This window comes from Myotis yumanensis, unplaced genomic scaffold (genome assembly GCF_028538775.1).
Source record: "Myotis yumanensis isolate MYYU_CA2020_CCGP unplaced genomic scaffold, mMyoYum1.0.hap1 SCAF_1, whole genome shotgun sequence".
Taxonomy (NCBI): domain Eukaryota; kingdom Metazoa; phylum Chordata; class Mammalia; order Chiroptera; family Vespertilionidae; genus Myotis; species Myotis yumanensis.
In genome coordinates this window covers 74,231,653-74,252,060 of record NW_027223752.1, presented here as the reverse complement: position 1 = coordinate 74,252,060, position 20,408 = coordinate 74,231,653, and the positions used below count along the sequence as shown (strand labels likewise).

Sequence of the window (20,408 nt, the reverse complement as noted above, 5' to 3'; positions counted from 1 at the left end):
AACATGAGGAACTGTATTTAAAGGGCCAGAAGGTTGAGAACCACTGGCTTAGGGCATAAACTTGAACCCTTCCTGACTTATCCTCTCTTTTTTCACACACTATAGTCAGTCAGCAATTCTATAAGCTGTGCTATATTTCTTGTTCAGACCTTTATCATTTCTTACCTACTTCCACTTAATATCCTTCCTACCTACCCCAACAATCTATTCTCCACACAGTAGCAAAGTGACCCTTTAAAGATATAAATCGATCACATCGCTGTCTTGCTCAGAACTTTAGAAAAGTGTACAATACCATTTAGAATAATATTCAAAGTTTTTATAAAGGTACAGTAGGTGATTTTGTTCCTGGCTTCTCATGATTTATTTCCTGTCGATCTTTCTCACTCGCAGTCTCCTAAGTACCGTGATTTTCTGTGTTTTCTGATTTAAGATTATCTCTGCCTCGGGCTTTGCATTTTCTCTTCCCTGTATTTCAAACATTCTCCCTCCACCTCTGCACAGAGCTGGCTTCTCACTTCAGGTCCCCTCTTTTGTGACCCTTCCCCAAGCACTCTAAACAGCAGCCCCCCCTTCCCCCCCCCAGAGCTATATTCTTACTCTGCTTTATTTTTCTTCCTAACACTTTTCATGTCCTGAATTTATGTATTTGTCTCATATTTGTGCTTTTTTCTTTGTTCACTGATGTTCACAAACCTAGAAGTTTCTGAAATAGAGTAAGCATCCAGGCAACATTTGCTGAAAGAATAAATGCTAATAGCATCACCTTGGAAACAAATGATGTTTTGACTCAGCTTATTCCTAGTCTTATTATTCATTATTGGGAACTAGATTAATTTAGGATCATTTGGTTGCAGGTGACAGGTCCATTCAAACTAGATTAAGAAAAGGAGACTTTATATTAATGACACAGAAGGGCATTTCTCAGAATTTATTTTTAAGAGTAAATACAGCTAATACCTTTCAGGTTTTTTGAGATCTGAAAGGTATTAGGTAGCTTCTTTCTTTTCCTACTCCCTCTCCTCTCTCTACTCTACTTAGAAATACGCCACATGATCGTTTATCTCTGATTCTCATTACACATCTGTTTCATTCTTTTTCTCTATAGGCTGGGTTCTTTTTGCCTCACCAGTTTGTAATCAGTCTTGACTATCAAAATATCAGGCTTATTAATCTATATTTCAGCCTCGTGTTACAGGACACTAGCAGAGGCAGACACTAAACACCAAGAATAGCAGTGGCTATTGTGAATGGTGCCACCCAGGGGAACAAGGAGCTAATGCTCAAAAGCCTGAACTCCCCAGTCCAGGGTTTGGAGCAGGATTTTATGGGTATAGGGCAGTGATGGCGAACCTTTTGAGCTCGGCGTGTCAGCATTTTGAAAAACCCTAACTTAACTCTGGTGCCATGTCACATGTAGAAATTTTTTTATCTTTGCAACCATACTAAAACAAAAGATTTATATTGTTGATATTTATTTTATATATTTAAATGCCATTTAACAAAGAAAAATCAACCAAAAAAATGAGTTCGCGTGTCACCTCTGACACGCGTGTCATAGGTTCGCCGTCACTGGTATAGGGGGAACAGGTATGTGAACGTGCTGGCGAGTTATAATTGGAGGACCTTGGAGCTTGGCTATTTATGGTAAAGGACGTCAACACAGGATCTTCCGGGGTGCGAGACTTGGCTCTGGGTGCAGCTGGAGGTCACAGTTCTCTCCTCTGCACATGCTTTGGCTGAAGACTCGTGGTTTTGGTCTGCTATCTCTGAAAAGCAACTCAGTATTTCATTAAACAGGATAGAACCATTTTGAGCTGGCTCTGTAGTTATATTATATCCCTGTAGTCAGTGCCATATTCTTACAAGAAGAAAGCTGATTGACTTGGTTTAGGATAGGATATTATAGCATATACAGCTGTCCATTCCAGGGTTACAGGGTGGACAGGTTAGGCAGAAAGGATATAGTGATGTGCATTTTACCCAACATTGCCGCTTTTAGACAGAGCTCTGTTCCAGTCTATCTTAGAAGCTTGTGGCTTGCCTTTGTGTCCATGCCAGATCCTGGTTTAGTCATAGTTGTGGCTGTTTGGGAGGAGAGTTACTTGGCTAATCTTCACACCCTTTGAGTAAGAAGATGCTTCTTGCTGCTTTGTGTAAATTGGAGTTGCGAATTTTACATTTCCTGCATAGACTTGTTATTCTGCCATTTTTCTTTAAGCTCTGTTTACTTATTAGACTCAAAGTAGGCATTAGGGAAAAGTTATTCCCTGGATAGAAATTTCTGAGTAAGGTCTTGGGCTTTAGTCAGAGGCAGATCTAACTTTAATTCCTGGCTTTTTAACTTACTTAGAATTGCAAAGCTACTAATGCTCTCTGTCTTCCTGTTTCCTCATATGTAAATAGCAATAATAATAAAACTTATTCCCTCAGTGTTTATTTTAGGGGCTTAAAAGGACCTTCATATTCACGCATACATTGATATGTATGTGATATGTGTGCATGTGATAAATGTTAGAACACCTGTGTACCAAGCATCTGGGCTAAGCCCTAGGAATAGCTGTGAACAAGATAAATATGAGCCCTAGCCTTGCAAAAGATATAAATGCTAGTGAGAGAGACAGACAATAAAAGTTTTAATAACCAATAATATTTCCCAGTAATTGTAAAGAAAATGGTAGAAGGACTGAAAGGCCTATTGGCTATAGTTTAGTGAATTAAGGTGGTAGTAATACATACATATTACAGTTAGAGAACCTGATAGTGTTTGGATAGTGTATATAGGTTATTGTGAGGACTTGGAATGTTATTCTGGTTTTAATGGGAAGCTGTTGGAAGGTTATTAATCTTCAGTAAAGGTCTCATTTGCATTTTTAAAGCACAGTTCCTGTGTGGAGAATGGGCAGCTAGGGTATGGTCACGAGTGGAATTAAGACCAATTTGAAGGCTATTGTTTTTGTCCAGGTAAATGATATTGCTGATTTGGATTAGGTAGAGAGGATGAGAACTGGCTGGATTGGGGATAATTCTGGTGGAAGAGCAAAAAAACACACACTTGATAATAGGTTAGATAGGGAATATGAGGGAAAGAGAGTCAGGGATGACTTCTGAGTTTGAGGTCCAAGCAGTTGAGTGGGCAATAATGCTATTTATTATCTGAGATGGAGAAGATTGGGGAAGGTTACCTCTGTTACCACTAATACAACACTGCTACCACATCCCGCTCCTGTCAGAGAGCATAGAGTAAGTGATTTGCCTAATATCCAAGGGTTGTGTGTTATAGACCACAGACATTTTATTTGTGTGTGTGTGTTAATTACTCTTCACCTGAAGATATTTTTCCATTGATTTTTAGAGAGAGTGGAATAGAGAGGGAAAGACAGAGAGAAACATTGATGTGAAAGAAACATATCAATTGTTTGCCTCCTACACATGCCCTGACCAGGGCCTGGGCTGGGGAGGAGCCTGCAACCAAGGTACATGCCCTTGATGAATCGAACCCAAGACTCAGTCCACAGGCCGACACTCTTTCCACTGAGCCAAACTGGCTAGGGCAACCACAGGTATTTTAGAACACGTAGCCACTTATATTCTGAATAATGTATGTCATGATTAAACTGTAATGATTATTTAGTGGCTGTAACAGACATGATTTGTCCTGACAGCCAGCATAAATGAGATATAAAATTTTAAAAATCAAGAAAAAGTAAATAAAAGCAGTACTTTTAAAAAATAGTTAAAAATAAATAAATAAATAATAAATATTAAAAGTAGTTAAAATTTTAAAACTAAATTTGGAACAAACTGAGAAATTAAGGATAAAATTATGATAAATACTTGTTAATGATGAAGGAGATGAAGTATAAAGACAAAATTCCAAAATTTATGTGGATTAGGAAATTAAAAGTATCTACACTAATAAAAGAGAAACATGGTAATTGGCGTACGACTGCTACCCTTCCCATTGGCTAATCAGCATATCCTTATGCAAATTAACTGTCAGCCAAGATGGCGGCCGGCAGCCAGGCAGCTGGAAGCGAACATGAGGCTTGCTTGCTCCCGTGACTGCAGATTCCAACGTTCCCCGCCTGACTTGCCTCTGAGCTGGCAGTTTGAAACTTTATAATAAATATAGCCGGCTGGGATCTCAGAGCTGAAGTTATACATTGTTTCGATTATAGAACTGAAACAAACCAGATACCTGCTCTCAGAGCTAGAGCCAGAGCTAAAGCTGGCCCAGAATAAAAAAAAAAAAGAAAAAAAGGAGCGGTTGGGAGCTTCAGTCAAGAACCACCAGCCCGAAAGCAGCCCTTAGCCCCTCACCCAGACTGGCCAGGCACCCCAGTGGGGACCCCCACCCTGAAGGGTGTGTGACCAGCTGCAAACAGCCATCATCCCCTCATCCAGGCTGGCCAGGCACCCCGGTTGGGACCCCACCCTGATCCAGGACACCCTTCAGGGCAAACCAGCCGGCCCCCAGGCCTCTATCCTATATAGTAAAAGGGTAATATGTCTCCCAACACCGGGATCAGCTGAGCCGAGAGGCCTCCTGGCACCGGATCAGCGTGACAGGGTGCAGGGCCCAAACCCCCTGATCGCCCTGTGGCTCTGTGTGTGACAGGGTGCGGTGCCCCAACCCCCTGATCGGCCCTATTCTGTGTGTGACAGGGGGTGGAGTCCCAACCCCCCTGCCCCCCCACGGGCCCTGCTCTGTGTGTGATGGGGTAGAGCCATAACCTCTCCATTGGCCCTGCCCTGAGTGTGACAGTGGCGGCACCCCAACCCCCTGATCGGCCCTGCTCTGTGGGTGACAGGGGGCGGTGCCCTAACTCCCCTATCGGCCCTACTCTGTGCGTGACAGGGGGGAGCTCCCCAACCCCCTGATGGGCCCTGCTCTGTGCGTGACGGGGGAGGAGGGGCGGGCAGTGCCCCAACCCCCTGATTGGCTCTGCTCTGTGAGTGACAGGGGGCAGTGCCCCAACCCCCTGATGGGCCCTGCTCTGTGCATGACAGGGGGTGGCACCGAAACCTCCCCATTGACCCTGCCTTGAGTGTGACAGGGGGCGGTGCCCTAACCCCCCAATCGGCTCTACCCTGAGCGTGACTGAGGGTGGCATCCCAACCTCCCGATCCGCCCTGCTCTGTGCATGACAGGGGGCGGCGCCCCAACTCCCCAATCAGCCCTGCTCTGAGCCCGACCAGGGGCTGCACCTAGGGATTGGGCCTGCCCTCTGCCACCCGGGAGCAGGCCTAAGCCAGCAGGTCGTTATCTCCTGACGGGTCCCAGACTGCGAGAGGGCACAGGCCGGGCTGAGGGACCCCCCCCTCCCCCCAGTGCACAAATTTTTGTGCACCGGGCCTCTAGTCCGATATAATAAAAGCCTAATATGCAAATTATTCCCTTAGGCGGTCATTTGACCACTTGCTATGACGTGTGCTGACCACCAAGGGGCAGCAGTGAGGGGACAGGGCCGCTGTCTGGCTCCCAGGCACTGAGGGAGCCAGGTGGGGGCCCAGCCCCAATCAATCGCCCCACAGGCAGAATGCTGGAGCAGGTGAGGGGGCAGCGCCAGGCCAAGGCGGGGTGCCAGGCAGGGCTGTGAGGCTGGGGCCACAAGCTGGGGCCTGATCCCCACAGGTCACCCTGAGGGACCCCACCCATGCACGAATTCGTGCACCGGGCCTCTGGTAAAAATATAAAGAAAAGCAGAATAAAAGAGGAAAATAATTCTTTAAAAAACAAAACTTTTAAAAAGTAGATCAGTAAGAGGGATAAATGGTAAATTTAAATGAAGAACAATGAAAAGAAAATAAGTTTTCTAAACATTATGGTGATTTGAAATAGTATGAAAATATAAGTTGAAGAACTATGTATATTTTAAGAAACTATGTCTAATTTTGTTGTTGTTACTGCTGCTGCTTGTTTTTAATGTAAAATAGTAGTAGGATAGAGTGAAAAGTTAATGTGTTCTGTTGTTGTCATTTATTTATGCACAACAAGCTATAAATTGGTGTGGAATTTGATCTTGTACATCTTTAGTGTTCCTTGAAAAGGACTGACATGTTGTGAGTTTTCCTCAAGTAGAGAGAGGAACCCAGCAGGTCAGATCCAAAGGTTTGATATTTCAGCCTTTGCCTCAGGTTAGGACCAGTAGTTAGTTAATTCTCAGACAGTGTGTTGTGTGTGTATGTGTGTGCGCGCACGTTTGTGAGGGTACAGATATGCTTGTGAACGTGTGTTGTTTTTCAGTGGAAGAGGCATGGTAATTGATCTGACTGGTAGCTGTGTTGATCTGGCATAAAGATAAAGCTTCTAGTTCCAGAGATAGCAACTTGTAGTTCCAGAACATAATTTTCTTCTGAAACATTTACTTTATGATCTTACTGGATTAAAGACTCAGTAAGACATAGATGAAATACTAGGAAACTTCAATGCTGTTTAGGGTCCCAGTGGAAAAGAAAGGGAGGGACCTCCATAGTTAATGTGGCTATGGGGTTCCCTCCTCCCCCTTCTTTCTAAATAAGTATTTTAACCCTCTAGAACAGCGGTTCTCAACCTGTGGGTCGAGACCCCTTTGGCAGTCGAACGACCCTTTCACAGGGGTCGCCTAAGACCATCCTGCATATCAGATATTTACATTACGATTCATAGCAGTAGCAACAACACAGTTATGAAGTAGCAACGAAAATAATTTTATGGTTGGGTCTCAACATGAGGAACTGTATTTAAAGGGCCAGAAGGTTGAGAACCACTACTATAGAAACTTTGGTCACTCAGGAAAATTGGTCTCAGCAAGAGTCACAATAACAGTATGGATCCTGTTATCTAAATTTTTGTGATGATTATCCTAAACATTTCTTGTGATCAGATAGTTTTAAATTAACTTAAATTTTACTTTTCCTACATCAGGGATTTTGTAGCCCCTTTAACTTTCGTGTTGGCCATTTTTGAAACATTAGTTTTGTCATCCATCCTAAGGGGGACTTTTTTCTTCTCAAAAGACAGGAGAAGACTCTTGTTTCTTTGGTAGTGTTTGATTGTCTTATTTGTGGTTCTGTCAAACACATGAGTGTTTCTGTTTTCCTGGTGCAGTGGAACTGTAATTTATACTGATATTCCTGACATTTTTCCCTCTGATGTGTTATAGAAGAAATGGTATGTGAAGTGGCATAATGAAACCTGTTTGTATTCCTGCCTGGTGTTTTTCATTAATTTCTACAGAAAATAAAAATATCACTGAAAGCAACACTCAAATTTCTGAGAATCATTCGCTTTGGGGAGGATGACTCTCATGTTCAGAATAGCTGTTGAATAGAAAAATTCATAGAACACTTAATTTATTCCACCTCTGTAATTGTCTTAGGAAATTGAGAAGACTGTTAAAAATAAGAATGAAATTTTATAGTCCTTCCGTGCTTCACTAAGTGCTTTTGAGTCCAATATTTTATTTGAAGAGAACCAATATTTTTAGTTTTTATCAGTGAGGAAATTCATGTATAGAATCATTAAGTACCTGAACAAAGTCACTAGGTTAGTAATTACTGAATTATTGGAATTCTTATTTAGAAATGGTAAGTTTTCTTCTCTTCCTCTTCTCCTCCTTCTCCTTTTTCTTCTAGCTCAGATTAAAATGTTTCCCTGTGGTAAATAGGCACTTTCATTAAATCTAATAATTATAGTTTTTTAATCTTTATCATAGCTGGTACGTGCTATGTGCTGGATACTTAAAGCACTTATATAAGTCATTTTAATCCTCACAGCAACCACTATTGACAAACTGCCTCATTTTGGGGATAGAAATTATCTGTAATTTAATGCATTTTGCCTAAGTTTATTATGAAATTTTATAAGAATGCAAGAAAAATTGTATTAAAATATTTGTTCCAGAAAGAAAAAAGTAATCCTAAACCAATTTTACTTTGAGCAAAATAATATCAAGAATAAAAGCTGAAACTGATCTGCATATCCTTTTGAGGAATTTTGGGATATCAGAACATTATCTATAGTTATATTTGCCCATAAATGTTCAGGCATCTTAGGAAATAACATACCCACTTTAACACTTTTAAATAAAAATATGCTTTAATATCTTGAGTAATGAACAGAAAAACTCATCCCTCAGGAGGAGAGAGTGAAGATATGCGCATTCTGAACTAGGTCACTGATTCATGTAGTTGAGCAGCAATAAAAAAAAACCTGGTGAATGAAACACAAACTTAACAATGGACTAACTAATATTCATCATCCAAATCCTGGGAATTTGCTTGGCCTGCCTTCTTTGGCTGAGGGAACTATAAACTTAAAGCTTCTTTTTTTTTTTTTTTTTTTTTTTTAGTTAATTAATTAATTAATTAATTAATTATTTTTTGATGGGAGGGGAAAGACCTGGACTCTTCCAGAATGGCAGTGATGATAGTGGTGCAGGGTTGAAGTAGTCACCATGGAGAAAAGTACAAAATAATGCTAGGTAACTGCAGAGAGGAGAGTGAGCAGTGTTTGGCAGATAGCCAGCCAAATTGTTTGGATCTGAATTCCAGCTTCTTTACTATTGATACTTTCCCTTACCTCCAAGATTGATGTGACACAGAGAAACAAGAGTTATGTTGTGTGAGTTTGCATAACTAGGTGTTTAAACATTGTTTGGTATATTGTCTACATAAAGTAGATCTTCATGAAATACTACATCATTGCCAAAAGGTACCTTTGTTTGTGTATATGCTCAGCGGGGTAATTACATGCTTTGAATGTTTAATTGCATTCAACTGGGGTAGATTGATAGACCCTTCTCTCCAAGGAGGAACAGCTAGGACTCCAGGGGTCCTCAAACTATGGCCGCGGGCCACATGCAAATACAAATATTGTATTTGTTCCCGTTTTGTTTTTTTACTTCAAAATAAGATATGTGGCCCTAGCTGGTTTGGCTCAATGGATAGAGCGTCAGCCTGCGGACTCAAGGGTCCCAGGTTCAATTCCGGCCAAGGGCACATGCCTGGGTTGTGGGCTCGACCCCCAGTAGGGGGTGTGCAGGAGGCAGCCAATCAGTGATTCTCTGTCATCATTGATGTTTCTATCTCTCTCTCCCTCTCCCTTCTTCTCTAAAAATCAATAAAATATATTTAAAAAAATAATAAGATATGTGCAGTGTACATAGGAATTTGTTCATAGTTTTTTTTTTAAACTATAGTCCAGCCCTCCAACCGTTTGAGGGACAGTGAACTGGCCCCCTGTTTAAAAAGTTTGAGGACCCCTGGACTAGACTACTTCCTCACTGTCAAGAAATATGAAGCCTAAGATTTTACACTACTTAAAAGCTAATACGTTAACTTGCCAGTGGTATAGATGCTGCCCAGAGACAAAAGACCATTAGATCAGAGACAAAGGACTTCATTAACTCACAGTACAATAGGCAGCATGAGATTCATTTTGTGTTGGTTCTCTAGCCTCCCAAGTTGCATGGGGACAGTTCTGAGCTGCTCAGGTGGATGTGGCGCGTGCCTGTCTGTCTGTCTGTCTCTCTCTCTCTCTCTCTCTCTCTCTTTAGGGAACCCAAGTGTTTTCTACTGGGCGATAAGTCTGCCTGACTTTTGCCATGGAAGGAGACTGTTTTTGTTATATTGGATACTAAACAATCTAACTTCTAGACACTATATCTTCCAAAGGATTCACTAAACACACATCTTTGAAAAAGTCTGAAACAAAGGCAGATTCGTGCCTCTGCTCACTAGGTCTGCAGAAGTAAGACCAACCCATGGAGAATTGTCACTTAAGATTAGCTTAGGTTTTTCCCTGCAGTGTTTGTTTTTGACTCACTACATTTTCATGGGCTATTTAAATCCTTTTGATGGATAGGTACAATCTTTCAAAATGCTAATGCTCTCATTCAGATTTTAGTTAAGTCTAATAGCCCTAGAAACCATTATGGTTCTTTTTTCAGTTTTGCTTTCAAGTTTCTGGTGCTTACTTAACTATAGAGAAGTAAGACCGTATACATCAATGAGTTTATGATCAAAGATTTATGACATATTTAATACAAAGAAAACAATATATGTAATGAACACCTGAGAAACCACCAAACTTACAGAAAGGAACCCCCATTTCTATCCACGTGTCTTCATCCTAGAGGTTATCATTGCCTTGGATTTTGTTTGCTTAGACTTCCTATGCTTTTTTGATAGTTCTATCACTTATTTTTTTCTGCCAGTGGATATTTCAGATGTTTCCATAATTGTGTTATTAGACATACTGCTAGTACAAACTTTCTTGTCCTCAGCTATTCATGCACAAGAGGTTTTTTTAGGGAATATAGGAATGGGCTTTTGAGGTTGATGTGCTACAAAAGATTCTGGGATAAATTAGTCTACGGCAGCGGTTCTCAACCTGTGGGTCGCAACCTCTTTGGGGGTCGAACGACCCTTTCACAGGGGTCGCCTAAGACCATCGGAAAACACATATATAATTACATATTGTTTTTGTGATTAATCACTATGCTTTAATTATGTTCAATTTGTAACAATGAAAATACATCCTGCATATCAGATATTTACATTACGATTCATAACGGTAGCAAAATTACAGTTATGAAGTAGCAATGAAAATAATTTTATGGTTGGGGGTCACCACAACATGAGGAACTGTATTAAAGGGTCGCGGCATTAGGAAGGTTGAGAACCACTGCCGTGGCCGGCAAACCAGCTCACGAGCCACATGCGGCTCTTTGGCCCCTTGAGTGTGGATCTTCCTAAGCCTTAGGAGTATCCTAATTAAGCTAATAACAATGTACCTACCTATATAGTTTAAGTTTAAAAAATTTGGCTCTCAAAAGAAATTTCAATCGTTGTACTATTGATATTTGGCTCTATTGAATAATGAGTTTGCCGATCACTGGTCTAGGGGATTCATGTGTTCTATGAGCGCAAGCCATATATATTGAGCATTTGAAAGATTATGGAAATAGCTATGGTTGTTCCTTTACAAGCTAATTTTAGCTACATGTTCTTATATAATAACCTTGTTACTGAGTAATAAAATTTTCTGTGTCACTTCTCCTTTTTCAGTTTTATTTGTGGCCAATATCTTCTAGTTTGTAGTTGTTTTTCATTTTCTATATGGGTTTGGTGAACAGATATTCTAAATTTTAATGCAATTGAATTTATTCTTTTCCTGGTGGTTTTTATATAAATACCTCCTTATCCTTGTTTCAAAGATTTTCTCCCTATTTTGTACTAAAAATTTTAGTTTTGTCTATAACCTAGCTTAAACTGATTTCTCTTCTGTGATAGGAATTCAATTTTATTTTTACCATGTGTATAATTAATTGCTTCAGCACCATTTATTGGGGTCAGGGAGTACAGTATCTATCATATATCAAATTTTCCATATTCCATGTTTCTTGGTTTCTCTAATCTGATCTTCTTTATTGTAGAATTACTTTAGCTCTGTGAGAAGTCTTAATATCTGTATAATTAAAATACACCTACCTACATTTTTGTTCCTCTTAGATTAAAAAAAAAAAGTTTTGGCTGTTTACTCTTGCAAAACTTTTAGTCAGCTAATCAAATTTGATGAAATACCCATTTACAGTTTGTATTTTAATTGCACTGAATCTCTGTTAGTTTTAGGGAAAATTTAACCTTCTTATTTATAAATATGATATATCCCTTTGTTTAACTATTCAATATCTCTCATTAAAGCTTTGCATTTTCTTCATGAAAAGATATGTGTTTTTTATGAGATCCTTTGCACTATTTTGTGCTGTTGCCATTGTAAATGTAATTCTCTTAAAATTTCATTTGTGACCAACTTTGAAGAAGCATCTCCCATGGCTTTTTCAGCTAAGAAATTCTTCTGAAAGCCTGTAGCAGTAGCATCACATTAAAAAGCAGGGGTGAGTTGGGGTGTATCTTACAGCATCTGTGCTTAATAAGTGTAAAAAGTCAGCATTGTCCATTTTTGTTTTCATCTAAAGATTGTGTGGGAGGATTAACATTATTAACTACTCTGATAACTCGGGTAGTTTCAAAGTGCATGTGTTTTGGTGTTGTTGGTGACTTTTTTTCTGAAAGTGAAATTGGAGTAATAAGTCAAACGTGGACATTTTTACTATAAAAATAAACCTCAAGAATATATATATTTAATACATGTCATTGTATTTATTATAAGAAATACATCTATCAGGGGGAAAAAACAAAAATGTTTCTCTCTGCTTCTTTTTCTATAATGCTCTTCCATCTTTTAAAAAAAAATTGAACAAATGCTTACTTTATTTGTTGTTTACTTTCAGTTTCTTTTTCTTCATGAATCTTTTTCAGACCATTTAATCATAGGGATTCCTTCCTCCATTAATCCTGAGTTCTTACATATTTCACCTTGAGTTGTATTTGTATGCTTTATCATCCGACCCATGAGGATAAGAGCCATTTTTGTATTTCATTATGCCTTCCATAGAGACTAATACTATGTACTTACTAGGAAATCAAGTTTATAGGTATACACACACTTTGAAAATTATAAAGGCAGTGTTTATTAAAATACATTTCATTTTCAAAATTGAGCTATCTTATCAGCTGTTAAAGTGTGTATACATTTTGGGGGGACATCCGTACTTGAATATTGAAACTAAAAGGAAAATGGAGTGGGAAGTGTGGGCTCATAATTTTTCATCCTGGGTAGAGGTAATGGGGCATGGGAGAATGGATAATAAAGACAGATTAGAAAAAATAAACTCCAGAATCCACTTTATCCCACATCAATTCTTTAGTTCTATAGCACAATTAAAACGGAAATGCTTTTTTTTCTCTTTATGTTCTATGTGATTAAGGTGCTAATGAAAGTAAAATTTTAGCCCTGACTGGTTTGGCACAGTGGATAGAGCATCGGCCTGCGGACTCAAGGGTCCCGGGTTTGATTCTGGTCAAGGGCATGTACCTTGGTTGCGGGCACATCCCCAGTGGGGAGTGTGCAGGAGGCAGCTGATCGATGTTTCTCTCTCATCGATGTTTCTAACTCTCTATCCCTCTCCCTTCCTCCCTGTAAAAAAATCAATAAAATATATTTTAAAAAAAAAAGTAAAATTTTAAAGCTGTAGGAAACAAGGTTGGGAATGAGGTAACCTTTTCATTAACTAATTTTATTAAACTTTCTTCTATGTTTAAGACACTACAAAGTAGATGGTTCGAGTTGGGTATATCCATTTTAAATTCTTTTTTTAACTGAAGTATACAAACTTTTTTTAAAAAAGTTTGCATTTGCCGAAACCGGTTTGGCTCAGTGGATAGAGCGTCGGCCTGCGGACTGAAGGGTCCCGGGTTCGATTCCGGTCAAGGGCATGTACCTGGGTTGCGGGCACATCCCCAGTGGGAGATGTGCAGGAGGCAGCTGATCGATGTTTCTCTCTCATCGATGTTTCTAACTCTCTATCCCTCTCCCTTCCTCTCTGTAAGAAAATCAATAAAATATATTTAAAAAAAAAAAAAAAAAAAAAGTTTGCATTTGTGTGTGTAAATTAATACAAAGCCAAAAAAAAAAGTGGAAGTTACCACCAGTACATTAACATGGGAATACCTCGCATCTACTTGTTTAAATTTGTTCATCAGAATTTTGTGGCTTTTCTCATATGGATCTTGTACATATTTTGTTACATATCAAATTCTTCTTATTCATTGTTGGTATAAGAAAGTGTTTGGCTATTGTGTATTAACCTTGTATCCTGCAGCTTTGCTATAGTTCGCTTACTGGTTGCAGGAGTTTTTGTGTGGTTTTTTTGTAATGTTTTTGTTTGGTTTTAGTATTAGGGTAATGTTGGCCTCATAGAATGAGGTAGGAAGTGTTTCTTTTTTGGATCTTCTGTATAGGATAGTAGAAATTTGGTGTAACTTGTTCCTTAAATATTTGGTAGATTTCTACAGTAAATCCTTCTGGAGCTGATGCTTTCTTTTTTTTCTTTCATTAAATTGATTGGGGTGACATTGGTCAACATGAACATGTATGTTTTAGGTGTGGGTTTCTATGTTACGATATCTGTATATTGTACTGTGTGCCCACCACCCATAGTCAGATCTTCTCCTGTCACCTTATATTATGACCCGCTTCTCCTCTTACCCTCCCTTACCTCTGAAAACCACCACACTGCTGTTTGTGTCCATGAGTTTCAGTTTGATATCCCACATATGAGTGAAATCATGATTTTTAGCTTTTTCTGACTGACTTATTTCACTTAGCATAAGGTACATCCATGTTGTTGTAAATGGCACTGTTTCATCCTTTCTCATGGCTGAGTAGTATTGTGTGTATGTACCACATCTTCTTTATCCAGTCCTCTATCGCAGGGCACTTTGGTTGTTTCCATGTCTTGGCCACCGTGAATAATGCTGCAATGAACATAGGGGTGCATATATCTTTGTGAATACATGATTTCGAGTTTTTTGGGATATATACCCAGAAGAGGGATTGCTGGGTCATATGGTAGCTCTATTCTTAATATTTTGAGGAATCGCCAGACTGCTTTCCATAGTGGTTGTACCAGTTTACATTCCCACCAGCAGTGAATGAGGGTTCCCTTTTTTCCAAAACCTCTCCAACACTTACTGCTTGTCTTATGGATAATGGCCACTCTAACAAGTATAAGGTGGTAGGTATCTCATTGTAGTTTTCATTTGCATTTCCCTAATTGCCAGTGAGGTTAAACATCTTTTCATGTATCTATTGGTTGTTCATATGTCTTGGGAGAGGTGTATTTTCCTTGGTGCTTTCTATTTTGAAAAATTACTGATTCAGCTTCTTAAATAGATATAGTCCTATTCAGATTGTCTTGAGTTTTGGCAGATAGTGCCTTTCAAGGAATCAATCCATTTCACCTTGGCTATCAGGATTGTGGCCATGGAGTTGTTCATAATGTTCTTTTATTAACCTTGTAATTTCCATGGGATCTGTAGTGATATTCCCTCTTTTATTGCCAATATTAATAATTTGTGTCCTCTCTGTTTTACCTAGCCTAACTATAGGCTTGTCAGTTTTGTTCATCTTTTCAAAGAATTAGTTTTTTATTTCATTAATACTCTGTATTATTGATTTCTATTCTAATTCTTATTCTTTTCTTGTTTTGGACTTAATTTTTTTCTGCTTTGTTAAGGTGGGAACTTACATTATTGACTTTAGATGTTTCTCTTTTTCTAATTACATGCATTCAATGCTATCAGTTTCTCTCTAAGCACATGTTTTACTGCATTTCATAAAGTTTGATCATTTGTTTTTATTTCCATGTAGTTCAAAATACCTTTTAAGTTTCTTCAGATTTCTTTGTGACCCATGATGTATTACTTTGAAGTATGTCATTTAAGCTACACGTATATTGGGATTTTTTAAATTACCTTTCTCTTATTCATTTATAGTTTAATTCCTTGTGGTCTGAGAGCAGACATTGTATAAATTCTTCTTTTTTTTTTTTTTTTTTTTGCTAAGATCTGTTTTTTTTACCCAAAATGTGGTCTATCTGGGTTAATGCTCCATGAGAGATTGAGAAGAATGTGTATACTGCTGCTGGGTTAGTAGTCTGCAGATGTCCATTATATCCAGTTGATTGACAGAGTTAATGTGTTCAATTTGTCCTTAGTGATTTTCTGCCTGTTGGATCTGTCCATGTCGTCTTCACCTACAACAATGGGTACATCTATTTCTCCTTGCAATTCCAACAGTTTTTGCCTCATGTAATTTGACACACTTTTGTTAAATACATACTTGCTAAGGATTGTTATGTCTTCTTGGAGAATCGACCCTTTTATCATTACATCATTGCTCATATGTTGTTCTTATAGACAACGTATACTTGGGTCTTATTTTTTTATTCATTCTTCAATGTCTTTTAATTAGAATATTTAGGTCATTATGTTCAAAGTGATTACTGATACAGTTGAATTAATCTCTATCATATGTGGTACAGTTTTCTGTTTGTTACCCTTGATCTTCATTTCTATTGTTGTATTTCAATTTTCCCAAAGTCTTTTGTGGATTTATTGACCACTAGAGGCCCGGTGCATGAAATTCGTGCACGGGGTCTGGTCCCTAGGCCTGGACAGCTATCGAAGCTCGAGCGTCTAGCATGGAACGGCAGATCCCAGCTGACCTCTGGGCCCCCCAGATCCCCGCACACCCCCCTCTGCCTGAGTCATGGTGCCCGAGTACCCACGCAGAGATTCGGTGAGCACGGCCGGACGCCATGGGCTGGGGTGCAGCGTGGGCCTCTGGGCCGCCCAGCGGTGCTGCACAGAAGCCAGGCGGGCAGTATGCTCTCTCCCAGCTGGCCTCGCAGACCGGCTCCTGCACAAACCCACGGGGATGCTGACTGGTCCCTGTGGTCCTGGCTCACCTGGAAGAGGCTGTGCGGGCGCGGGGCGGGCTGCTCGCAGGCACCTGGCACCTGAGCATGGGGGCTTCCCTGGCACGCAAGCCCTGGCTTCCCGGGAGAGGGAAGCAGGGGGAGTTAGAGCAAGCTCAGCAGACACCCCACATTCTCACCACACCTCTTTCCCTGTCACCCCTGCTCCCAGGTAGCTGGCAAGAGTTCGCAGCGCGCCGCAGATGCCCGCCATGTTCTGCACTGCCCCCTAGTGGTCAATGCACATCATAGTGAGCGGTCGAACTCCTGGTCTCTCAGTCGAACTACCGCCCAAAGGGACAATTTGCATATTAGGTTTTTATTATAGGATTTTATATGATTTCATTCTCTCCTTTTTTGCATATCATTTATTTTTTAAAAAACTTTTTTTAATGGTTGCTTGACAGTTTACCATATACATTTAAAATTAATTCATGTCTATTTTCAATAATACTAAACCACTTTGTAGGTAGTGCAAGTATCTTATGTAGTAAAATAATCCCAATTCCTCCCTCCCATCCCTTGTATCATTGCTGTCATTCACTGATATATATATATATATATATATATATATATATATATATACACACACACACACACACACACACACACACAAGTATATTCATACTGGAGGCCTGGTGCACAAAATTTGTGCCTGGGTGGGGTCCCTACGCCTAGCTGGTGATCAGGGCCAATCAGGTTACCCGCCTCCTTTCCTCACCGCCACCACGCAGTTCCCCGCCTCGCCGCCCATGCGCCACCACCACTCGGTTCCCTACCTCCTCACCTGCCCCCTCCTCTTTCCCTCGCCGCCCATGCGCCGCCACTGCGCAGTTCCCCACCTCCCCACCTCCCCCCCTCACCGCCCACGTCTGCTGCTACCCACCTCCAGTTCCCCATCCCAGCCTGGGGCCCGGCCCCGATCAGGACCTCCCAGCCCAGGGGAGGGATGGGGAGAGGGACCTAGGAGGTTGACTGCCAGCCCTCTGCCCCCCTGGGAAAGGGGCTGCGTCTGCCACCACCCACCCCTAGTTCCCTGTCCCATCCAGGGTGAGGGCCTGGGAGGTTGGCTGGCAGGCCCCATCAGCGATCGGGGCCTGCAGGCTGGGGGCAGCTTCTGCATTGAGCATCTGCCCCCTGGTGGTCAGTGCGCATCATAGCAATCAGTCGTTCTGTCATAACGGTTGCTTAGGCTTTTATATACCAGTATATAGATATATATAGCTGTACATTATCAAGTACATTGCTGCTGTCTTTTTGAACAAACTTTTGTTAGATCAATTAAAATAAGAAAAATAAAAAGTTTTATTTTATTTTTACTTATTTTTTTTTCTTTGGTACTCTTTCATTCTTATGTAGATTCAAGTTTCTGATCTATATTATTTTCCTTCTCTTTAAATTTAGACTGTTAACATTTCCCGTATTGCAGGTCTACTGGCAACAAATTTCCTCGATTTTTGTTTGCCTGAGAAAGTCTTTATATCTGTCTCCTTTACTTTTGAAAGATAATTTCACAACATACAGAATTGTAGGTTGGTGGGCTTTCTCTCAATACTTTATAAATGTTTCACTCCACTCTCTTTGTCCTTGCATGGTTTCTGAGTCAGATGTAATTCTCATCTTTGCTCCTTTATTTTTTTTTTAAGTGTTTTTTCCTCTGTGGTGTGTGTGTGTGTGTGTGTGTGTGTGTGTTTTGTTTTGTTTTATTTTCTTCAAGATTTTCCCTTTATCTTTGATTTCTTTTTTTTATAGTTTTAAAACATGCTTATGTTTACTTTTTTGGGCATTTATCCTGCTTGGTCTTCTCTGAGCTTCCTGGATCTGTGGTTGACATTAAATTGGGTAAATTCTCAGACATTATTTCAAATATTTCTTCTGTTCCTTTTTTTCTCCTGGTATTCCTATTTCATATATGTTATGCCTCTTGCAGTTGTCCCATGGTTCCCCAGTATTCTGTTTATTTCTTTCTATCTTTGTTCTCTGCTTTCGTTTTGGAGGTATGTATTGAGATATTCTTAAGCTCGGAGATTCTTACCTTTCTAATAAGCTCATCAAAGCCACTCTTCATTTCTCTTAGTGTTTTGGTTTTTTTTATCTCTAGCATTTTGTTGTTGTTCTTAGGATTTCCATCTCTGCTTTCATTACTCATTTGTTCTTGCATGCTGTTTACTTTATCCATTAGAACCCTTAGCGTATTAATGATAGTTGTTTTAAATTCCTGGTCTGCCATTTCCAACATCCCTGTCATATCTGGTTCTGATGCTTATTCTTTCTTTTCACATTATGGGTTGATGTTGTTTTTGTTTTGTTTTGTTTTGTTGCCTTTTCGTATGTTTTGTTGTTTTTTGTTTTGTTTTTGGGTGTGTGTTTTTTTATAGCTCCACATAATGTACTGGGTAAAATGCTTGTAAATAGGCCTTTAGTAATATAGTGGTAAAGTGTGTAGGGAGAGGAAGCATTCTTATAGCCCTATGATTTGTTCTGTCTTCTAGTCTGAGGCATGCCTCTGGACTGTGAACTTCACAAGTATTTCTCAGCTTTTTTCTTCTGTGCTTAGGGTGGATGGTGTGGTCAGATAGGTTCTTATGACACCTGGCAGGTCAGACTCTGGTTAACTAATTTCTCCTGGGGGCAGACTGTTAAAAACAGTGTGCTCCCTAATTTCAAAACGGTTCTTTTTCCCCTCTTCCTGCTGAAAGCGTTTGGGACTTTTCTGATATTTACCGTGGGGACCTGGTGGAGCTCCTGCAGGTGAATCTCAGCATTATCCACAGTGAGCTTCCAGCAGTTCATCAATTACAGTTCAGCTTTTCCTACCCCAGCACTGGTTTCCATGGCATTGATCACTCATGAGTCTGCTCTGTTGTTCTGTCTCTCCAGTCTTGGAAGCAGTGGTTTGCCTTATGTCCTTCTCTGTCTTACAGACCCAAGAAGTGTTGATTTTTTTTTTTCTATTCAGTTTTTCCTTCTTAGGACAGAGTGACAACTTTAAAGTGCTTACATGTAGAACCAGAAATCAGAATTCCGTATTACTTTTTAATTTAAATTTTAAATGCATAAGGAAAGACCTAATTTTATATAATAACTAGGATGACTCAACATTTTGAAAAGCTTAACTACTAATAAATTAAGAAATTTGGGAATTGTCATTTAGTAGAAATTGTTTGCATTTTAGATAACGTTCACTCATCCAAGCCTAGACATTCAGGGCAGAAGCATAGAATATGCACAGCGACAAATATCCAAGGAATGTGGAGGCCTAAAGTCCCAAAATAAGGTAAGTTATCTTAGTTTATCTTCTGATAGGGACTATAACTAACGAACACATAAGTGAAGTTTTCTAGTCCTTCTAATTCTCTATATAGTTGAATTGTACTAGGGGAAAAAATTTAGTGTATAAGTTTGCTACATAAGTGCTTGTAAACCCTAATACATAAATTCTATCCAAATTTCTAGTGTGAGTCTGGGGGATATCAACAGTGTATTTATCACCAGATAGAACCAATAAGAATTATACAGAGTTAATTTAATGGACTTCACCTTTAGCCCAGACCTGGAATTTTTTTTAGTCCCAGTACCAAATATCTGGGGAATAGAAGTTTGCCCCAACCTGGGTCAGGTGCTTACTTATAGACTAGTCGCTGTGTCCAGGGACTGGGGGAGATACAAATGCAACTTCTAGAAGCCCATCTGAATGGGTAAATAAAAGGATCATTTTGATTTAGACCTTGTAGGATTTATCTCCAGATTTACTTTGCTCCTTGGCCTCAAGGAGACAGTCTACCCAGAAGGAGGGGTGAGGGAGGTTGTATGCATATGCATATGCATATGCATTTGCATATGTATATGTATATGTATGTGGTATGGTGCATTTTAAGTTATTTTCAGAGACCTACATAGCCAAGCTTTAAAAAGTATATGTCTTTGTATTAGTTTACTAGGGCTATCATAACAAAGTACAACAGACTAGATGGCTAGAACAACATGAATTTATTTTCTTATGAGTCTGGAAACTGAAGTCCAAGGTCAAAGTGTTAG

General features: G+C 39.7%; 1 protein-coding gene across 1 annotated transcript in view; it reads left to right on the top strand.

The window, feature by feature from the left end:
• SPRED1 (sprouty related EVH1 domain containing 1) overlaps positions 1–20,408 on the top strand; it is a 125,453-nt gene that overhangs the window by 97,427 nt on the left and 7,618 nt on the right. The window contains exon 6 of the mRNA XM_070425299.1: positions 19,546–19,647. Within this exon, the coding sequence (XP_070281400.1) occupies positions 19,546–19,647 (102 nt within the window). The remainder of the gene's footprint in view (positions 1–19,545; positions 19,648–20,408) is intronic.